The sequence below is a fragment of the Scyliorhinus canicula genome, chromosome 1 (genome assembly GCF_902713615.1).
Source record: "Scyliorhinus canicula chromosome 1, sScyCan1.1, whole genome shotgun sequence".
Taxonomy (NCBI): Eukaryota; Metazoa; Chordata; class Chondrichthyes; order Carcharhiniformes; family Scyliorhinidae; genus Scyliorhinus; species Scyliorhinus canicula.
The window spans coordinates 48,639,085-48,659,653 of NC_052146.1; the positions used below are offsets into that span (position 1 = coordinate 48,639,085).

The 20,569-nt window shown below is 40.9% G+C and overlaps 2 protein-coding genes across 14 annotated transcripts in view; one reads left to right on the forward strand and one right to left on the reverse strand.

Moving 5' to 3' along the window:
* The window catches only part of mtmr3 (myotubularin related protein 3), a 139,803-nt gene extending 128,909 nt beyond the window's left edge, over positions 1–10,894 (reverse strand). For 4 of the 8 annotated variants that reach the window (XR_005459876.1, XM_038790405.1, XM_038790402.1 and 1 more), the window contains exon 1: positions 10,664–10,893. The gene's annotated coding sequence lies outside the window, so the exon portion shown is untranslated. Of the gene's footprint in view, positions 1–10,304; positions 10,568–10,663 lie in introns of those variants that run through there. The other 4 variants (XM_038790419.1, XM_038790394.1, XR_005459885.1 and 1 more) reach the window with 3 other exon arrangements.
* Positions 10,895–10,975: 81 nt separating this feature from the next.
* ascc2 (activating signal cointegrator 1 complex subunit 2) overlaps positions 10,976–20,569 on the forward strand; it is a 71,181-nt gene continuing 61,587 nt past the window's right edge. For 5 of the 6 annotated variants that reach the window (XM_038790451.1, XM_038790436.1, XM_038790424.1 and 2 more), the window contains exons 1-2: positions 15,882–16,040; positions 16,537–16,632. In XM_038790451.1, the coding sequence (XP_038646379.1) occupies positions 15,912–16,040; positions 16,537–16,632 (225 nt within the window). In that variant the 5' untranslated portion in view covers positions 15,882–15,911. Of the gene's footprint in view, positions 11,179–15,881; positions 16,041–16,536; positions 16,633–20,569 lie in introns of those variants that run through there. The other variant, XM_038790444.1, reaches the window with a different exon arrangement.

The following is a 20,569-nucleotide window of genomic DNA, read 5'->3' on the forward strand; positions in this document are numbered from 1 at the left end:
AGTCTGTATGTAGGTACAGCATGTAATAAAAAATGCAAATGCAATGTTAGCGTTTATTGCAAAAGGACTGGAGTATAAAAGTAGAGGAGTATTGTTGCAATTGTATAGGGTGTTGGTGAGACCACATCAGGAGTAGTGTCCAGTTTTGCTCTCCTTATTTCAGGGAGGATGTGGTGGCATTGGATGCAGTTCAGAGAAGGTTCACCAGGGATGAAATAGTTGATGTACAAGAAGTGATTTCACAGTTTGGCTTATACTCACTGGAGTTTAGAAGAATGAGGGGGGATCTGATCGAGGTATATAAAATACTAAAAGGGATTGATATTGTAACCTCAGACCAAATATGACACTTGTGGGACAATTAAAAAAAAAATTTAGAGTACCCAATTCTTTTTTTCCAATTAAGGGAAAATTTAGCATGTCCAATCCACCTACCCTGCCCATTTTTTTGGGTTGTAGGGGTGAGACCCCGCAGGCACAGGTAGAATGGGCAAACTCTACACAGTGACTCGGGCCAGGAATGAACCAGTCCTCAGCGCTGAGAGGCAGCAGTGCTAACCACTGCACCACAGCGCTGCCACATTTGTGGGGCAATCTAGAACGAAAGGTGGCAGAAAGACGTTGAGAGGCGGTAGATTTAAAACTGTGATGAGGAGGAACTCCATCTCGCAAAGGATGGCGAATCTGTGGAACTCACTGCCCCATAGTGTGGTGGAGTCTGAAGCATTAAATGGTTTCAAGGAAGTAATAGATATATATTTTTGATTTTAAAAACAGTTAAAGGGATATGGGGAACAGCTAGGGAGGTAGATTTGAGACCAGGGAGAGATCAGCCATGATCTGACTGAATGGCGGAGCAGACTCAAAGGCTGAATTGCTTACTTCTGTTCCTAATTCCTAAAGGATTGAATTTTCTTGAGGTTGAGGTGGAGACCAATTCTTCGGTATGCTTTGTGAAGTCATCAAGCATGGCTTGGAGATTCTCTTCTGAGAAGGCAGGGATGGCGGTTCCACAGCCACGTCAGCATCCTTGAAGAGCACCAGCATTGAGGCCGTAATCATCTGAAACCAACTCCGGTGGGCCGACCATGTGCTTAGGATAAGTGCCAAAGCAAATCTTCTTCACACAGTTCAAAGAAGTCACTCAAGAAAGAGGACGACAAAGGGATGGCTTCAAAGGCATCCTGAAGGCTTACTTCAAGAAATGCAACAGTCGTTAACACCTGGGAGACCCAATTTAGAAGAAACTTACTTTGAGGAGCCTCCTGATTGAAGGGATACAATTTCTCAAGAACATACGACGGCAAGAGGAAGTCCGGAAGGGGAGCCTGAGAAAGAAATGCCAATGATCGAGTCCATGGACTAATTCCACTTCCCAGAAACACCTGCCAAATGTGCGGTCGGAGATGCCGCTCTAGGGACAGGCTCATCAGCCACGCAAGGACCCACAGAACCCATGACCAGTGACATGAAGTTTCTTAGATCGACAATCATATTCATTAGCAAACGTGATCACCAAAGAAGAAGAAAAGGAGGAATACAGACAAGGCAGAGTTAGAGGACCAAATGATACAGGAGGCGGCTTATGACAGGAAGGAGTTGTAGAGATAAGACTGGGATGAGGCCATGTAACAATATAAAGTTGAGGATCTGGTGAACAGAGGTCAAATTAGATCAATGAGTGGGATGGCCAAGCAGACTTACTGTGTTTTTGTTTCTTCACAGGACGTAGATGCGGGTGTCACTGGCTAGGGCAGCATTTCTATTGCCCATCCCAATTGCCCTCGAGAAGGTGGTGTTGAGCCACCTTCTTGAGAAACTGCAACCCATGTAGTGTAGTTGTACACACACTGCTGTCAGGGAGGGTGTTCCAGATTTTCACCCAGTGGCAATGAAGGAATGACAGTATAGTTCCAAGTCATGATGGTGTTCGGCTTGGTTAGGAGGTTGGAGGTGGTGGTGTTCCCATGTACCTCTCCCCTGGTCCTTCTAGATAGTAAAGGTCATTGATCTGCAATGTTCTGTTGAAGGAACCTTGGTGAGTTGCTGCAGTGCATCATATGGATAGTTTACATTGCTGCCACTGTAATGCAGGGAGTGGATGTTAAAGGTGGTGAATAGGGTGGCCAATCAAGTGGGCTGCTCTGTCCCAGATGGTGCCAAGCTTGTTGTTGTTGTTGAGCAGCACTCATCCAGACAAGTAGAAAGTATTTCATCACACTCCTGACTTGGGCTTTGTCTATTTGGAGAGTCAGGAGGTGCGTTACCTTTTATGTATAACAGAATTTTGTAGAGGGTATACTGTTGCATGATATAGTTAACCGAGTTTGAACAAGCTGGGAATTCATAGGCCAGCATGAGGTGACTAAAGCTTGGAAAAAAATATCAGTGGCAATGGAATAGTGTAATAATGTAGAGATAAGAGTAAACATTTTGGAGTTGGAAGGTAAGTGAGTCAAACGCATGTCCAAAGGTGGCCTGGCTTGGGAGAGAATGGAGTAAGCAATAAGGTTTCAGAGTTTATGGTGGAATCCAGAAGCAATGAATTTGGCCTCCCCGATATTCAGTTTCAGGAAGTATTGGCACATCTTGATTTCATAAAGCACAAAAGTGATGCAAGTAATGAAAAATTTGTAATACGTACAACATGTATATGAAAATAAAAGGTAAGGTAAAGTCGCCATAGTTCTAGATGACCAGAGGCTGTTTTCCCCTTTTGAGGGGGAGAGCTGACTGGTGGTGATTTAACCTGAGGATCACCACACCACAGGCGAGGAGCGAGGTTGAAAAGGCAGAGCCTTCATGAATAATACGATTGTGGTGGGATGTGCTGGCTAGGCTGACAGTGAGGAATAAAACCACACATGGAAAATTCCATGAATCTGGGAATCTGGTGACAAAAGATTACATCATGATGGCTGACCATATCAAGTGCTGCAAGGGCTTGGAGTTGGATAACACATTGTCAATCACATGTTTACTATTTGTGATTTAATCAGGAATATTTTGGCTGTGATGTAGGCAGAAGCTAGCCTAAAGGAATTCAAATTTTACATGCCTGGTAAGCCAAAGCAAGAATAATGGAAAATGTATAAATATTCAAGATCGGCTGCAAATATTTAAACTGTGATTACTACAACAATGCATTGATATAGCATATTTTAATGTAGTAAAATATCCCAAAGGATGTCATAAAACAACTAGTAACACCAAGCCAAAGGAGACAATAGGATAAGTGACTAAAAGCTTGATCAAAAAGGAGGTTCTGAAAGGAGAAAAGAATGCTGGAGAGATGGGAGTTTTAGAGAGAGAATTCTGGAGCGTAGGGTCTAGTCAATGTCGCAATGAAGTGTGTGGGTGCGTGCACTACAGGCCAGACTTCTTAGAGGGTTGTAGGCTTGGAGCTTCTGGAGGTAGGGAGGGGCAAGGACAAGGAGGGATCAGATGTGAATTTTAAAAAAAATCAATGTGCACCTGGACCCAGAGCCAATGTCGGTAAAGAACGTTTACAAGGCTTGCCCTGACGGTAATCAATATAGCCATTAATTCAGCCATATAGTCGAGAGAGCCCAGATTTAATTACTAGTCTATGCCAAGTTTGCTGATCTCAACAGGCAGCAGTAGAGGCACAACAAATGGTTTCAACAGCCCTGGTCTGATGTTTAGAAAGTGAGCCACCAATCCCTGCTTCCAGTCACTCTCAAGTGACTCTTGCTGAAAATACACATATATACTTTAGTAAGGATAGGATCAGGTTCAGTGCTAAAACGCTGCCAACACTGTCCGGGTTCACATGTGAAGAATGACTACTTGTATGCGGTACAAAAAGCCCAACTACTGTTCTTCAAATTGTAGCCAAAGGATGAGCTAATACCTTCAGAAGAATGCTTGAGAAAAGGCAAAATAATAAAAAGATGATGTTACAAAGACCAACAAAATACATGTTTTATCTTTTGAGGAAAATAAGGTGTTTTTTCAGGAAAAAATGCCATTGCAAAGACCCCTACATGCTCATGATCATTGTATTCAGGCGTACAGTAAATGTTGCTCTACCTATTGAAGTGCTCGACACAGAAAAATTATATCCATTTATCAAATCAGAAAGTAGTCAGAATTTGGTTAAAACTTCCTGGATAAAAAAATTGAAGTAAATACCAATTATCTACTATCTATGTCAAATAATTATGGGATGGGGAGCAAATATGACAACCAGTTTAGGTTCTGCCACCAGCATACTGTAGGCAAATTAACAAGTTATTGTAAATATAATTCACTTTAGGCTCATCACGACAGACATCCTTGAAGCTGCCAAAGATCTGATTAGAGCTCAAAGAAACCAAAGACCTACAATATGCTTTTTTGAAGAAGTAATAGTATAATTATGTAAGTTTACACCTCAAAGCTTGACAACATTAACTACTTTTGGGATTGGGCATATTTTATTGTAGATTCATTCGTCACTGTAACATAAGAAAACCAATGTACAAATTCTCAGCTGGCTGAAATTGCAATTCAGCAAGGCTCACAACTACATAGTACGGTGATGCATTACCTAAACAATTCTAAAAATTAAAAAAAAAATTAAAAAGTCAAAGGACTATCATCGCAAGAAGATAAAATATTCCTAAATCTAATCTTTCAAAGAGAATTAAGATAGTTGAGAATAAATTACAGAGATACAAGAGTTTAGAGAGTAAGCACGTCAATGATAAACCAGAAAAGCAAAAAAGCTCCCTTGGTTATAACATTTTCCAATATCCCTCTTGCATGACTTTGCACACCAGACATCTAATTCTCTTAAAAATACACAATAAGTTGAGTTTTCTTTAAACATTGCAATTATGTTTACATTGTACATCACCTCCAGCAATTAATTCATGGGAATTAAATGTATTCCCTCGAGATGGGGCTGAGCCACCTTCTTAAATACAACCGAGTGTCCTGCTGGGCCATTTCAGAGTGCAGTTAAGTCAACCAAATTGTTATGGGTTTTAATTTGCATATAGACCAGACCCAAGATAGCGCTTGATTTCCTTCCCTGAAGGATATTAATGAACCAGGAGGAACCTGGTAATTTCGTGGTCACCATTACTGATATTAGCTTCTCTTTCTAACACAGGATATGGAAAGTCACTAGACCCAGAGTTGTAACAACGTGTTCTATAAATTTTTACTGAAAAATAATTACATCATTAGTGTGCACATCAGGAAATTTATACAAATCAATCCCAAGCTGATCCATTAGTAGGATAAGTAGACCATTCGGCCCACTGTTTCAGTGCCATCCTTGACTGAGATAATTGCTTATCTGATATCATCCTCAGAAGTAACAAATAAAGGCCCACATTGTCAACCATGCTCCTCGCCTGAGTTTTGGTGATCCTCGGGTTAAATGACCATCAATCAGCTCTCCCCCTCAAAGAGGAAAGCAGCTGATGGTCATCTGGCGACTTTACCTTTACTTTACAAACCTCAACTCCACTTTCCCACCTTGTCTCCATAACCCTTGATTCCTCTCTGGATTAAAAATCTGTCTATTTTAATCTTGAAGATACTTAACAACTCAGTTTCTACAGCTCTCCATGGTAAAGAATTCCACAGATTCACTACCGTCAGAAGAAAATCCTCATCTGTTTCAATAGACGACCCCTTACTCTGAGATTATGTTCTCTGGTACTAGGCTTTCCCACAAGAGGAAAGATCCTCTCAACATCTACCCTATTAAGCCCCCTCAGAATCCTATATGTCTCAATAAGGTCACCTCTCATTCTTATAAACTCCAATGAGTACAGGTCCAGAACGTACAACCCCTCCTCAAGAAAGTCTCTCCATACCCAGGATCAACCTAATGAACTTTCTCTGGATAGCTTCCAGTGCCAGCATATCTTTCCTTAGATATAGGGACCAAAACAGTTCACAGTATTCCAGGTGTGGTCTAACGAGTGCCTCGTGTAATTTTAGCAGGACTTTCCTATTTCTATACCCCATTCCTTTTGAAATAATGGCCAACATTCCATCTACCTTTCCAATTACCCGCTAAACTTGCATGCTAGCTTTTTGTGATTTGTGCATGCAGTTGTGGTCTAACGAGTGGCTTGTGTAATTTTAGCAGGGCTTCCCTATTTTTACACCCCATTCCTTTTCAAATAATGGCCAACTTTCCATCTGCCTTCCCAATTACCAGCTAAACTTGCATGCTAGCTTTTTGTGATTTATGCATGCAGTTTTCAGCAGTCTCTCTCCATTTAAATAATATCCAGCTCCTTTTTTCTTCCTACCAAGGTACATAAATTCATATTTTACAACATTATATTCCATCTGCCAAGTATTCACCCACTCACCTGTCTATATCCCTCTGTAGACTGTCTCATCCTCATCATTTGCCTTCCATTGAGAGAGAGAGAGAGAGATTGTTGTCGCTGCACCACTCCACTAGGTTCTCTATCTCCCTCCTGTATTCTGACGCGTCGGTATTCGAGATCTGACCCACTATGCTTGTATCGTCAGTAAACTTGTAGATGGAGTTGGAACCAAATTTTGCCATGCAGTCATGTGTGTACAGGGAGTAAGTATCCGCAAGTCTACTCCCTGTACACACACGACACAACAACAATCTCTCCCTCAAAGCCAACAAAACTAAAGAGCTGGTCATTGACTTCAGGAAGCAAAGTACTGGTCACAACCCTGTCAGTATCAACTGGGCCAATGTGGAGACGGCTAGCAGTTTCAAATTCCTAGGGGTGCACATCTCCAAAAATCTGTCCTGGTCCACCCACGTCGACACTACCACCAGGAAAGCACAACAGCGCCAATACTTCCTCAGGAAACTAAGGAAATTCGGCATGTCCACATTAACTCTTACCAACTTTTATAGATGTACCATAGAAAGCATCCTATTGGGCTGCATCACAGCCTGGTATGGCAACTGCTCAGCCCAGGACCGCAAGAAACTTCAGAGAGTCGTGAACACAGCCCAGTCCATCATACGAACCTGCCTCCCATCCATTGACTCCATCTACACCTCCCGCTGCCTGGGGAAAGCGGGCAGCATAATCAAAGACCCCTCCCACTCAGCTTACTCACTCTTCCAACTTCTTCCATCGGGCAGGAGATACAGAAGTCTGAGAACACGCACGAATAGACTCAAAAACTGCTTCTTCCCCGCTTAGACTCGTAAATTACCCTCTTATGGACTGACCTCATTAACACTGCACCCCTCTATGCTTCATCCGATGCTGGTGCTTATGTAGTTACATTGTATACCTTGTGTTGCCCTATTATGTATTTTTTTAAATCCCCTTTTCTTTCCAATAATCTGTTGAGCTGCTCGCAGAAAAAAACTTTTCACTGTACCTCGGTATACATGACAATAAACAAATCCAATCCAATCCACCCATTTTTGGGTCACCTGCAACTTGGCAATAGTATATTCACTTCCCTTGTCCAAGTCATTGCAATATGTTGTAAATAATTGTGGCCCCAACACGGATCCTTGTGGCACTCCACTAGTTAAAGGTTGCCATCCTAAAAATGCCTCTCTGATCCCCAACTCGGTCTTCTCTCAGTTTGCCAATCTTCTATCCATGCTAATATACTGCCCCCAACACAGTGGGCTCTTATCTTTTGAAGCCACCTTTTAGGTGGTATCTTATTGAGTGCTGTTTGGAAATCCAAGTATATCACACCTCCCGATTCCCCTTTATCTATCCTGTTCATTATCATCTCAAATAATTCGATCAAATCTGTTGGGCATGATTTCCCCTTCATCAAGACATGCTGGCTCTGCTTGGCTATATTATGTATTTCTAAATGCTCTGTTATTATATCCTTTATAATGGAACCTAACATTTTCCCAATGACAAAAATTAAACTAACTGGCCTAGTTACTTGTCTTTTTTAATAAAAGTGTTAGATTGCCAGTTTTCCAATCCTCCGGGACTTTTCCAGAATTTTAGGGTTCTTAGAAGGTTACTACTAGTGCATCTACTATCCCTGTAGCTACTTCCTTTAATATTCCGGCATGTAACCCATCAGGTCGAGACGCCTTATTGGCCTTTAGCCCCATTAGTTTCCCTCGTGATTGTTATTGTATTTGCCCCCGCCCCTGTGACTTGATTATTTAGTATAATTGGAATGTTATTAATGCTTTCCACTGTGAAGATTGATGCAAAGTATTTAACTCCTCTGTTATTTGCTGGTTCCTCATTATTTCATCAGTCTCATTCTCTAAGGGGCCTATGTTCATTTTGGCCTCTTTCTTCCTTTTTATATATTTAAAGAAACTCTTGCTGTTCGTTTTATATTTTTTGCTAGTTTACCCTCAGTTTATCTTTTCTTGGGTCATCTTTTGTTGGTTTTCAAAACTTTCCCAATCCTCAAGCTTACCACTAATCTTTGCCACGTTATATGTTTTTTCTTTCAGTTTAATACTATCCTTCACTTCCTTGGTTAACCATGGTTGATTTATCCTCGTCCTAGAATCTTTCTTCCTCACTGGGATATATCTTTATTGCAAGTCATGAATTATTTTCAGAAGCGTCTGCCAGTGCTGATCACACATCTTTCCTGCTACACTCCTTTCCCAGCCCACTCAGCCAACTCTGCCCTCATTCCAGAATTACCTTTATTTAAGTGCAGAACAGTTGTTTCTGACCCACGTTTCTCACTTTCAAATTGAATGCTAAACTGTACCATGTTATGGTCACTGCTTCCTAGGGGATCTTTTATTCAGATTATTTATTAAACCTGCCTCATTACACATTGAAAAACCCAAAATAGTCTGATCACTGGTTGGATCCACAACACCTTGTTCTAGGAAACTGTACCGAATGCACTACAAATTCTTCCTTATGGCTATCTTTACTAATTTAATTTTCCCTATCTACATGAAGATTAGAGTCACCCATGATTAAAGTACTGCCTTTTAAAATCTCCTGATTTATTCTCCATCCTACAACATAGCTACTGTTTGCGGGCCTATAGACTATTCCCACCAGTGTTTTCTTTCCCTTGTTATTTCTTCTTTCCGTCCGTATGGATTCTATATCTTCCAATCCAAGATCATTTTTTGCTATTATACTTAGTCCATCTCGTACTAACAAAACTACTCTGTCGCTCTTTCCTTCCCATCTGGCGTTACAAGATGTCACATATCCCTGAATATTTAGCTCACAGTTTTGATCTCCTTGTAACCATGTCTCTGTCATGGACATAAGATCATAGCCATTAACCTCAATTTGTGCTGTTAACTCATTTAGTTTGTGCCAAATGCTACATGCTAACCACTCCCTATTCCTTACTGCTGCTACCTAGCAAAATTATTCAACAATCCCTGTTGAGCATTTTGAAATAAACATACATGGTCAACATTTCTCTTAGGAGGTAATTAAAGCTCCAATAAGTCAAGGCATATTCATAACTGATTGAATATTCTAATTTATGAAACTATCCTTATTAAGTTTCTAAAAGTCCATATTATAAGTCCATAAAAAAGTTGCACTTTAATGTTCACTTATAAAATGCTCATTGTTTGCCTTACATAATCAAATAAAAGGGCAACACACATAAGAAACAAAAGTTAATGTGTTGCAAGGCAACAATACTCTGAGAATTCACAAGATATAAACCAGAAAAGCAACTGTCAAGTGGCTTCCAAAAATGATACCTTTGATGACCTTTGCCATTTGAATTCATAATCCCACTCTCATTATGAATTGCTTACCACTGCCTCTATGGGTGTCATATTTTGTTGTAACATGTTAAAATAGTGACAGAAAGAAACTTTTTTAAAAAAATCACAAGAACAGTTGATCAGGCTGGTAAAATAACAGCTGACATGAATGCAATAGACTGGCTTTTGCTAGATTTGCAAATGCTATACATACTGCATTATAAATCTATCACAGTAACACTAACAGGTAGATCAGAAACAAAATATATACAGTAGTGCGAATTATGCATGGCTTTCTTTCAGTACAACACCTAAATGATAAATAGCATTTTGTTTTGATACCCAATTCATGCATCCCATGTACTGACTTTACAAAAAGCACTAAATAAGAATCGATCCTTACACATGTACAGATATTTACTACTTCATTCGCCTGTTTACAATGTTTACTAGGATGAAGTACCAATGTTTATGCACACAAATCCAGAAAAACACCAACTGCAGAAGAAAAAGATGTCAAACCACCCACCTGCATCATAAAAAACGAATTGGGTAATGTATTTGGTATTTAAACATCCAAACAGAGAAAATGGGAAAAGCAAAAAGTAACCCATACATTTCATTATAAACATACCGTTGAGTTAAAAGAAACACTTCCAGCCACGTTGGACAGCAGCGAATAGCAACTACATCAGCTGAGCTGCACCAACCCCCCACGCAACTAATCACCATTAAAGTCAAGGCAAGACATCCATCCCATTCAATATTAAGCGGCTATTTCATTTAATTTAAAAGCGGCCTCCAGACTATCGTGCATTGCTGGATTCCACCCGGGGGCCGATTTTTCAAAAGGACAATGAGTCACCACGGCGATAAGGGGTATACTTTTGAAAATAGAAGGGGAAAGTCCCCCGGACGGTATTCCGCGCATATTCCTGAACGCTGTCAAGATGGAGGGCGGACACCCTGAAAGCAAACAACTTGTAAACTAACCTGAGTGCCAAGAGCGGGCCACCGGCTTCTTCCCTCCGCCACTGCCAAACAGAAACAAAATGAAAAGGGAGATTTGTCCCTCTGGGAACAAGGGAAAGCAGACGCCGCAGCTACCGAAGCTGCCCCCCGGTTTGTTTTCACCGAAGAATGATCATTCTGGTTTGTTATTATTTTTTCTCTCTCTCGCTTGCCACAGATACGAGCTGCCTGCTCAGAACATGGCGGCGGGAGGGGAGGGGAACGTCTACCAAAAACACGACGTCATGAGCCGGCCGGCGGCCGCCAGCGCCGCGGAGCATGCGCAAACGCGCGCCGCCGCAGGTAGCCAGCACCCACTCTGACAAGCCGCCGCGATTTGTTTCAAATTCACGCCGTAACTCCCGACGCCGAGCGGAGGGCACAGCCGCGCATGCGCGCGAGGCCCACACTGTTGCTGTGATGAACCCACTGCCACGTCAACGCCGTAGAAACGCCCTCCGAACCGGAAGTACTTGTTGGGCAGCAAGGGCTGACAGGTACAGTAATAGTATTTGCGGAATTCTGTGCTTTTCCCAAAGTGTAGCTATTCCCGAGGTTTCACTTTGACAGAATGATTGTGTGAATTCTGGCTTATTATTTAGGCTCCAGTTCTATGTTGAACAGCGTTGATGGGGAAATGTCTTTTTCGGAGGACAAATATTGTTGATGCGCAATACAGAAGAAGTAATAGTGCATGTATTCTGTCCAGTGGGATCTTGTAAATTAAAGACGCAGTTCTAGCTGGGGCCTTGGATCAAAGCAAGTAGTATAAAACACACAATACTGCAAATAGTGACTCCAGCTAGATACCCGGATTCCCAATTTTCCGGAAAATTACTCCCACAGCATTGCCCTTCATTCATCCACCTAAAACTTTCCCTTTTTCTGGCTGTATTTGAGAAATTTAAAATCAGCTTGCAGTGGAAGTGAATATTGTTAATCATTTTATGCAAATTAGCAGCTTTCTTGGGTTGCCGAGTTTGGTTGCTATGAGAATTGCTTGACTGTTTCGAAGATGTTTGGCGGAGGGAATTTTACTCTGCCCGTGTCTTTACTCTCTGCCTGATGGAATAGTTGTCGCCGGCACTTGGTCAAAAGTGGATTAAGTGTGCCATTCTTTGAGACTGGCAGTCCAATTGATTAACGAGTACACAATTATCATTTCAAAACGTAGAAAAGTTTGCAATTTTATTGAGGACATGGGAATGTTGTTAATGCTTCAATAACAAAGGAAAAACGGCAATTGGAAATCTCAAATTATCAAAAACTACAGAAGTGCCTGGTGGATCTGTCAATGCTTGGATGTGAAAACATAGGTTAATATTTTGGATATAGCTTTTTGAGGCAGCATATGCACCCAAATGTTGGCCTGCCTTTTCTATTGACTGTTGTTGACAGAACCTTTCTGTGCCATTGCTTATGGCTTATAAATCTATTTTAAATTCAGGTTGCAGTTTAAAAGTTAATGCTACAAGAAATGTGGCTGCGCCCTCTCAAATTTCCAACTCCAATAATTCTTGTCTTAAAACTCAGATTTTATTTGTGCTTGGTTTATTTTTGAAGGAAAAGTGATTTGGCAAATCTTAGTTGCAGATCTCTGTACTACCAAATGATCAATGACGCATATTGTTGATCTGCAGCATAAAATAGCCAGATTTCAAATAGTTTACTGTTTTGTCCTGTCCAAACTGGAATACCTAACTATATTTTATTGAAGTAATTAAAATTCCCTGTCCCTCTGATCTAAATTTCAGTTTTGTCTCGGGCATAATTCTAGGGCGTAAAATTTAAGCCCACCCTGATCATGCTGTGTACACTATCAGTCAGTACCTTTCAGTAGAATCCTCTATTCCATCCTTGACTGTATTCCCACCAGATCAGATTAGAACATGTGACTTGCAAGGAAGCATGTAATAATTTTCAGCTCGCACTTAAAAGCTGGAGCAGGCAATCTTGATACATGAAAAGAAAATTCTCCAGACACACCAGTGAATTTAGAAAAGAGATACATGAGTGCTTTGTTTTAAACTGTGCATTAAATGGATCTTTCTCACTTCAGTGTGAATGTTCTGTTTTTTTAAACTACAAGAGTAGAGTTTGCACTGTATTTCACGTGCATATTTTTATGCATGTGGAGATACAGCCCTTGATTTGCCCGTGGCCATTCAAGGAAGGAATAATGACAATTCTATCTTGCCTTTCCAGTTCTAAGAGTGATGTCGAACCATATGTATGATTTTAAAATGGGAGGGAAACTGTGTACTGTATAATGATAGAATTCATGCTCTGTAATCTATGCACGAGAGATGTGTCTAACTTTTGTAAAGTCTTTTTTTCTCCTAACTTTTAGAAGTCTGATTGTTCCTTGTTTGAATAAGAACCAAAAGATAATTTATTTGAAAAAATAGCTACTTTGTGTGTAAAATATAAATGTTAATTTTCTAAATATCTAATGTATAATTTTTCAGTGTTCTGAAGGCAGTACAATTTACTCAGTGAAATTTCCATTCAGCATCTTTTGTTTTAAAAAATGAGCAAATGTTTTTTTAAAAAAACCTGATTGTTATCTTCAGATCAGAACTTTGTATACTAAATTTAATATCTTCTCAGTAACATTTTACATTAAATTGAATCTCACAAAAAAAACATGCAGTAGGGTGTTATATTCCTGAACACACCAAGTTTATTCGTGAAATCTGTTAAAACAAATTGAAAAGAATCTTGCATTGTACTGTATTAATTGTACCAAGGGTTTGGTTAACAATATCTATGGATCTTTTAACATCTGAGCTCCATGTTGCTTTGCGGCTAATTGAGTGGGATGTGTCATATGTTCACAGGTATTTTGTGGGCTGATTTAGTGTATTGATACCAAAACACAGCAGAAGAAAAATTACAGTAAAGTCAATATGCTTCTTGTGGTGCTTTCGACTCATTGCCATCTTGCTCTGATGCTGCTTACATGATGAGAGAGCTGCAACCATCATTAGTTTCACCTAACTAACATAACCCAAAGTACACTACCCAGATACAATTCAAGTTTAGGAATGGCGAAGCATACTGCTGAGAATTTTTCATAGGGAACAGAATGCAAAAAATCGCCGTTGAGCTTTTTCAAAGTCCAGTGTGTCCAATTTGCTTTTATTACAACAGTATAATGATAATGCTGCATTAGTCTGTGCACAGCATATCTGAATTGTGTCTGAAATTTCCTGGTGCCTTGTATGAATGGTATTCAGTGGTTGCTGTTGATGCATTATTTTTTTGCAATGTACAACTATCCAAGAACCATCACTTGAACTAAGACAGAGGAAAATTAATCCTTGGGGTGAAATTCCTCCTTTTTGATAGTTTTATGAAAGAGTTCAAGATTTCCTAAAAGGTTTCCATGAATGCTAGCCAATCTTCATCATTTTTCACTCTATGGCATATCAATAAACAGCTGAAGGCTTTGGATACTCCAAAGGCTATGAGCCTTGACGATATCCCAAAAATAATATTGAAGGCATGTGCTCCAGATCTAGCAGTGGCCCTAGACAAGCTGTTCCAGTACAGCTACAACACTGGCATTTAGCCAACAATGTGGAAAATTGCCCAGGTATTTCCTGTCCAAAAAGAACAGGACAAAACTAATCCGCCCAATTACTGCCCCATCAACCTCCTCTGAAGTGATGGAAGGTATTGTCGGTAGAACGGCACTAAGTAAATTGCTCATTCAGAGAACAGTTAGGCCGAATGGCCTCTTTCGCTGGAACAAATCTGTGACATTACTGTCTGCAGAAGAGCTGAACTCAAGAGAGTAGATGATAGTAACTGCCCTTGACACCAAGGCAGCATTTGACCAAGTGTACAACCAAGAAGCCCTGGCAAACTTTAAGTCAATGGGAATCGCTGGGGGGGGGGGGGGGGGGGAGGGGGGGAGGGGGGGGGGGGGGGAAGAGAGATATCCACTGGTTAGGGTCATATCTAACAGGAAGGATGATGCTGCAGTTGTAGGATGCCAGTCATCTCAGTCTGAAGACATTGCTTCTGAGTTCCTCAGGGTAGCATCCTAGACCTAACTATCCTCAGCTGATTCATCAGGTTAGAAGTGGGGATGTTCATTTATGATTGCACAGTCTGGTACCATTTGGAGCTTCTCAGTTACTGAAATAGTCCATGTTCAGGTTCGGGCTGCTACATGGCAAGTAACATTCAATACAAGTGGCGGACAATAACTGTCTTGCCATCACATTCAATGCCATTAATACCATTGCTGAATCTCCCACTATAAACATCCTGGGGTTGCTCTTGCCAAAAACTGAACTAGACGAGCTATATAAATACTGTGGCTACAAGAACTGGTCAAAGACTGGAAATTCTGCAGTGAGTAACTCTAATACTCCAAATCTCTCCAAATCCTGCCCACCATCTACAAAGCACAAGTCGGGTGTGATGGAATACTCTCCACTTGTTTGGATTAGTGCGGCTTCAAGGACATTCAAGGAACTAGACACCAACCAGGACAAGCAGCCTACTTGATTTGGGTCCTATCCGCCAACCTAGAATTTCACTTCCTCCACCATCGATGCATTGTGGCAGCATTTACAAGATGATGTTCTGCAGCAACTCCTCAAAGCTTTGACAGTACCTTGCAAAAACCTGCAACCTCGACCACCTAGTAGGATGAGGGTAGCAGATACATGGGAACCGCCACCATCTCCAAGTTCCCCTCCAAGTACATGCCATTCTGACTCTGAACTGTATCATTGTCGTGATCAAAATCCTGGAACTTCCTCCAAACAACACTGTTGGTGTATCTGCACCAGATAGACTGCACTGGTTTAAGACAGCTCACCTTCACCTTCTCGAGCAACATGGATAGGCAGCAAATGTTGCCCTTGCCAGTGACATCTGCATCCCATAAAATAAAAAAAAGCCAATTAAAGAAATTACACCTTTTTCCTAGTTTTTTATTTGGTTAGAAAAAGTTTGCTTTTCTATAGTGCCTTATTGAATTTACAGGATGTGAAGTGTTTCAAAACCAACATTATTTTTATGTCGGTAAACGTGTCAACCTATTGGGGACACAACGATCGCACAAACAACAAATTGGATAAGTAAGCAGTCAATCTGTTCTTTGAATGTTAATATTCCACTCTCATAAACCAAACATCCTGCTTATTGAATTGTGCCATAGAATATTTTATGATTAATACAGAAGACTGATGGAAGCACGATTGAGCACCTGATGTATGGAAGCTGGTTTCCTGGCAATGTAGTACTTCCTCAGTCCTCCACTAACACAACTGCCTCGGTCAGGGATCGGCAACCTTTCTTACCTGAAGAGCCTAAAATAAAACCTACTGCGAGCTGCAAGGTGAAATATCAGCATTTCTAAACCACGTATGTGGCAAATTGCCCGGTGTCTCTGGTAGAATGCACAATTCACATTTAATAAAATACATGAATTAAATTTTATTTATGTACCCTAGAAAAGAACAAACATTAAATTGACCTGATCGAATTGGCACGTTTTGACTTTTTTTACGATAATTTTTTGACATTTTTTATAATTTGTCAGTAGTTATCTTTAAAACAAACTTTAACTTAAGACATGTAGAATTAAGACAATATTTTTGAATATTGATTTTTATCAGTTGTATACATTACATAAAAGGTTGATTGAATTTGTAATGATCCTGCAAGTTGCTACTCAAAATGGGCATTCAAAATGGCTTTTAGTGGATGTTTTGGTTACTTTGCCAAATTTGCTTGCACAATTCAAGATCAAATGCATAACATTTAACTAAAATGATTTTATTTGATACACTTCAAGTTGATGTAGTTTCTGTTATTTTTAATACCAACATTAGGGAAAATACATCATGCCACGGACTCTTCCTCTAGATCAAATACAGCTACCTGAACTGGACAAAAGGACTGGGAAAACCAAACAATTACCAGCATTGGTGAGTTCAATGCTTAAATCCTATCTCTAACATTAAGAGTATTGGCCATGTTAATTTTGTTCTCAAGTGATCTATCCTTGGGTCTATCCTTCTCTTTACCTAAATGGTGTACTTTGATGACATGATCTGAAGACATTGGGTAAACCTCCACATGCCCTTTGATGTCCACCCAGCTCAACTTCTCACCTCTCTCTCTTTGTGTTGTTAGGCTGTTTATATTAATGAAGCACAATTTCTTTCATTTAAATGTTAGAAAGATTAAAGCTACTATCGTAGGCTCCTGCCAGGAAACCTATTTCTGTGCACCAATTTCATTGCACTTTCCTATAATTCTATTGATCTCTGCATCTTATTCAACTTCCAGCTGAACTTCAAAACCCAAAACCTCTCCAACCGAAACACCACATACTTCCATCTCTATAAGATTGTCTGCCCTGCCCCTATCTTTTCCATCTGCTGCTGAAACATTCATCCATACCTTTAGATTAGATCCCTTAAATGGTTTCTTGATTGAAGTGGAGATGCCGGCATTGGACTGGGGTGGGCACAGTAAGAAGTCTTACAACACCAGGTTAAAGTCGAACAGGTTTGTTTTGAATCACTAGCTTTCGGAGAACATCAGAGAGAATCACCTGATGAAGGAATTGTGCTCCGAAAGCTAGTGATTCGAAACAAACCTGTTGGACTTTAACCTGATGTTGTAAGCTTCCTTGATTGGCTGTGCATCCTCAGTACTGTTTAAACTTCAGCTCATCTAAAACTCTTCCACCTGTATCCTGTTCCACCTGCCCAACAGGTCCTTGCTTATTTACATTGGCTCCTCTGCAGCGCCACCCCTGGCTTCAATTTTCAGTTGCCATTCCAGAGAATCCCTACAGTACAGAAGGCTCATCGAGTCTGCACCGACCATCCGAAAGAGAACCCCACCTTGGCCCACTCCCACACCTAACCTGCACATCTTTGGACACTAAGGGGCAATTTAACATGGCCAATCCACCTAACCTGTACATCTTTGGATTGTGGAAGGAAAGCGAAGCACCCGAAGGAAACCCACGTAGACACAGGGAGAATTGGAAAACTCCATACAGATAGTCCCACGGTCGTAAATGAACCCCGATCCCTGGCACATTGAGGCAACAGTGCTAACCACCTTTGAAATTATTGAACCCCTCTTCTGCACATGAAGTCCTGACCATGGTGCACAGCATCATTCAGTTGAAATAATAGTGCTTGTGAGACAGAAGAGGAAAAGGATGTCTTCATATGCTCTGTGAACGTAATTGTGTGGCCGTGAGGTTTGGACAACCCTGCTGTAATTCATGATGCAGCATGGAAGTGGCGAGCTGCTGACTTCAAAATTGGACTGTTTTGTCGCTCTTAGAGTAACCATATATGTGACTCAGTAATTTCTGTGAGTTATCCAATCAGTATATCTTGTGATATGATAGATACCTTTGCATGCTTGGCCACAATATGATATATCTTCCATCTCATTTCATTCTGTGAGAATGTGCCAGTAGGCCAGCTGAGAACTGGCTGTAATTAGGTTATTTTGTGAGGTACAGGTTGTGTGGCATGTAACAAATTTGTACCTTTTTTGGTTCAGAATCAAACATTCAATCACATTGAGTTACTGGGCTGGTAAATAGAGCATTAGTTTTATTAATTTGTATTTGCATATTATGAGAAAAACGTTTATATGTATTGGATTTTATGTTGAAAATGGCGTTTCACATCCTGGCAAAGTAACCTGTCATTTACAAACCTAGGAAATAACCGGGCCATAAATTGTTTCGCTAGTTTACATTAGCGTTTCTGGGCAAAAAGAAAAGTACTGTGAGAGATTATTTGATAGTAACATTGTCTCAGACACCCAGTTAATCTTGCGTTTCATGCTTTCTGCCTGGAATGTTCCTCTTGTTCACAAAACGACCTTTGTTTTTTTAAACATGATATTATACAAAGATTTTGAATATTACAAACCACCATCTTCATAATTCTACGTTAGATATGAACAGGACTACTCAAAGCTGTGACTTTGTTGTTATTATAGGATCCAGGATATACCATTACCCCCAAGATTAATTTAAATCTGTAATCCCGATTTCTCCCTTACTGCTGCTCCCCTTGGGTTTGAATTGTGCTGCTGCATTTGTGGACAGTAAATCTCAACCAGAAGGTGCAGCTGCATTCAATCCACTAAAGCAACTACATCACATGGGAGTTAGAAGTGATGGCTAGAAATAAATCAGAGGAGTCAAACTATTGGAATTGGTGGGAGGTTAGTAGATATGAGAATAATGGTCAGCAGTGATCGTCTAATTGGGCAGAGAGAAGCAAGAGCAATAGCTCCACAAAGAAACTAGACAACATCAAAACAACTTCGCAACAGAATGTCAATATGTATCCATAGGAACTCACAATTTCTCCAAGACATGAGAAAATCCAGCAGTTTTTGCACCACTTTGCAATGGCCCAGAGTACCAACTAAATTCCTACAGAGAGGCATTGAGCTCATTCCCTATTATTTTAAAGGTAATCACTCTAGCAAATTCTCTTCAAATAACATTTTAAATATGTAAGCAAATAATAAGACGATGCACAAAGGCATTTCTAATTGAATCCATCATAAATTGCTGCTTGTTATTAATTGATCTGGACAGTTCAGTTTATGCATGAAGAGGCGCACATAAAGTTGCATATTTAGCGTTTGTTTGTGCTTGCCTCAAAGTATAATTGTGTTCTTTGTGGTTTGTCCTAATCTAAATGTAGAACGCAGCATTTTTTGTCAGGTGATGTGTGGAAAAATGTTGGTGACCAATATTTCAACTCGTCTGAATTTAAATGTATTGCAACGATAAATTTTAAATAGTTGAAGCATCACTGAAGGCATCATTAAATTATTAAATGAAGAATCAATGAGTAAAACTAGAACTCATTCATTTTCAGTTAAATCTCATTACATTGTGCATACAGGTATTTAAGAAATGCTTTACAAAATAAATTAATGTATCTCCCATTATCACAAGAGGTGGGGAATCACTCATGTTTTTGCCAGTTTATGAGAATCTACATACAGACACTATGGGTGGGATTTTCCCAGCCCAGGGCCGGGCTGGAGAATCCCCGCAACCGGGCCACACTGCCCTGATGCCGGAACGTGATTCTACACTCTGCGGAGAATCCGCGCCATCGGCACGGGCCGCTGTACGCGGCCAGGCCGCTGATTCACCGGCCCGGATGGGCCGAGCGGCTGCTCTAAAAAGGAAGCGTTCCACCGGCGCCGTCCGCACCTGGTCGCAGCCGGCGGGAACTCTGCGCGCAGGGTTTGCGGGGGGGGGGGGGGGGGGGGGGGGGGGGGCGTGACCTGTGGGCGTGGAAAGCGGGGCTCTGATCCCGGGGGTGCCTCTGATGGGGCCCGGCCCGCGATCGGAGCCCACCGATCGGCGGTCCGGACTCTCTCTCCCCGGGCCTATTTTCTTACACGTCGGCCCTGAACTTCTGCGCCGTGTTGCGTCGGGCCGGCACTTTGAGGGAGGGAACCACGCATGCGCGTATTGGTGCCAGCGCCGTACTGGCCCCCTATAGGGGCCAGAATCGGTACCCCCCAGCAGTCCGTTCACGGCGTCGTGAAATGCAATGGCGTTTCCGATGGCGTGGACACTCTGCCACCGAATGGGAGAACCCACTCTATGTTTCAGATCAAATGGAAATTGTTCAAGTTTTGGAAATGTGAATTGGCTAACAGAAAATGGCTAGTGAGCACTTTACATATTACTGAAGTTGTATAGGATGCAAAATTAAGCAACATCACAAAATAGCATCTCTGAAAGCTGATAAGATAGAACTGCCAACGTCATAGAAATGTGGAAGGAAATAAATAATAACGTTCAAAATTTGTGCTTGTCTAATTTTTTTTAGTAAACTGATACAGGTT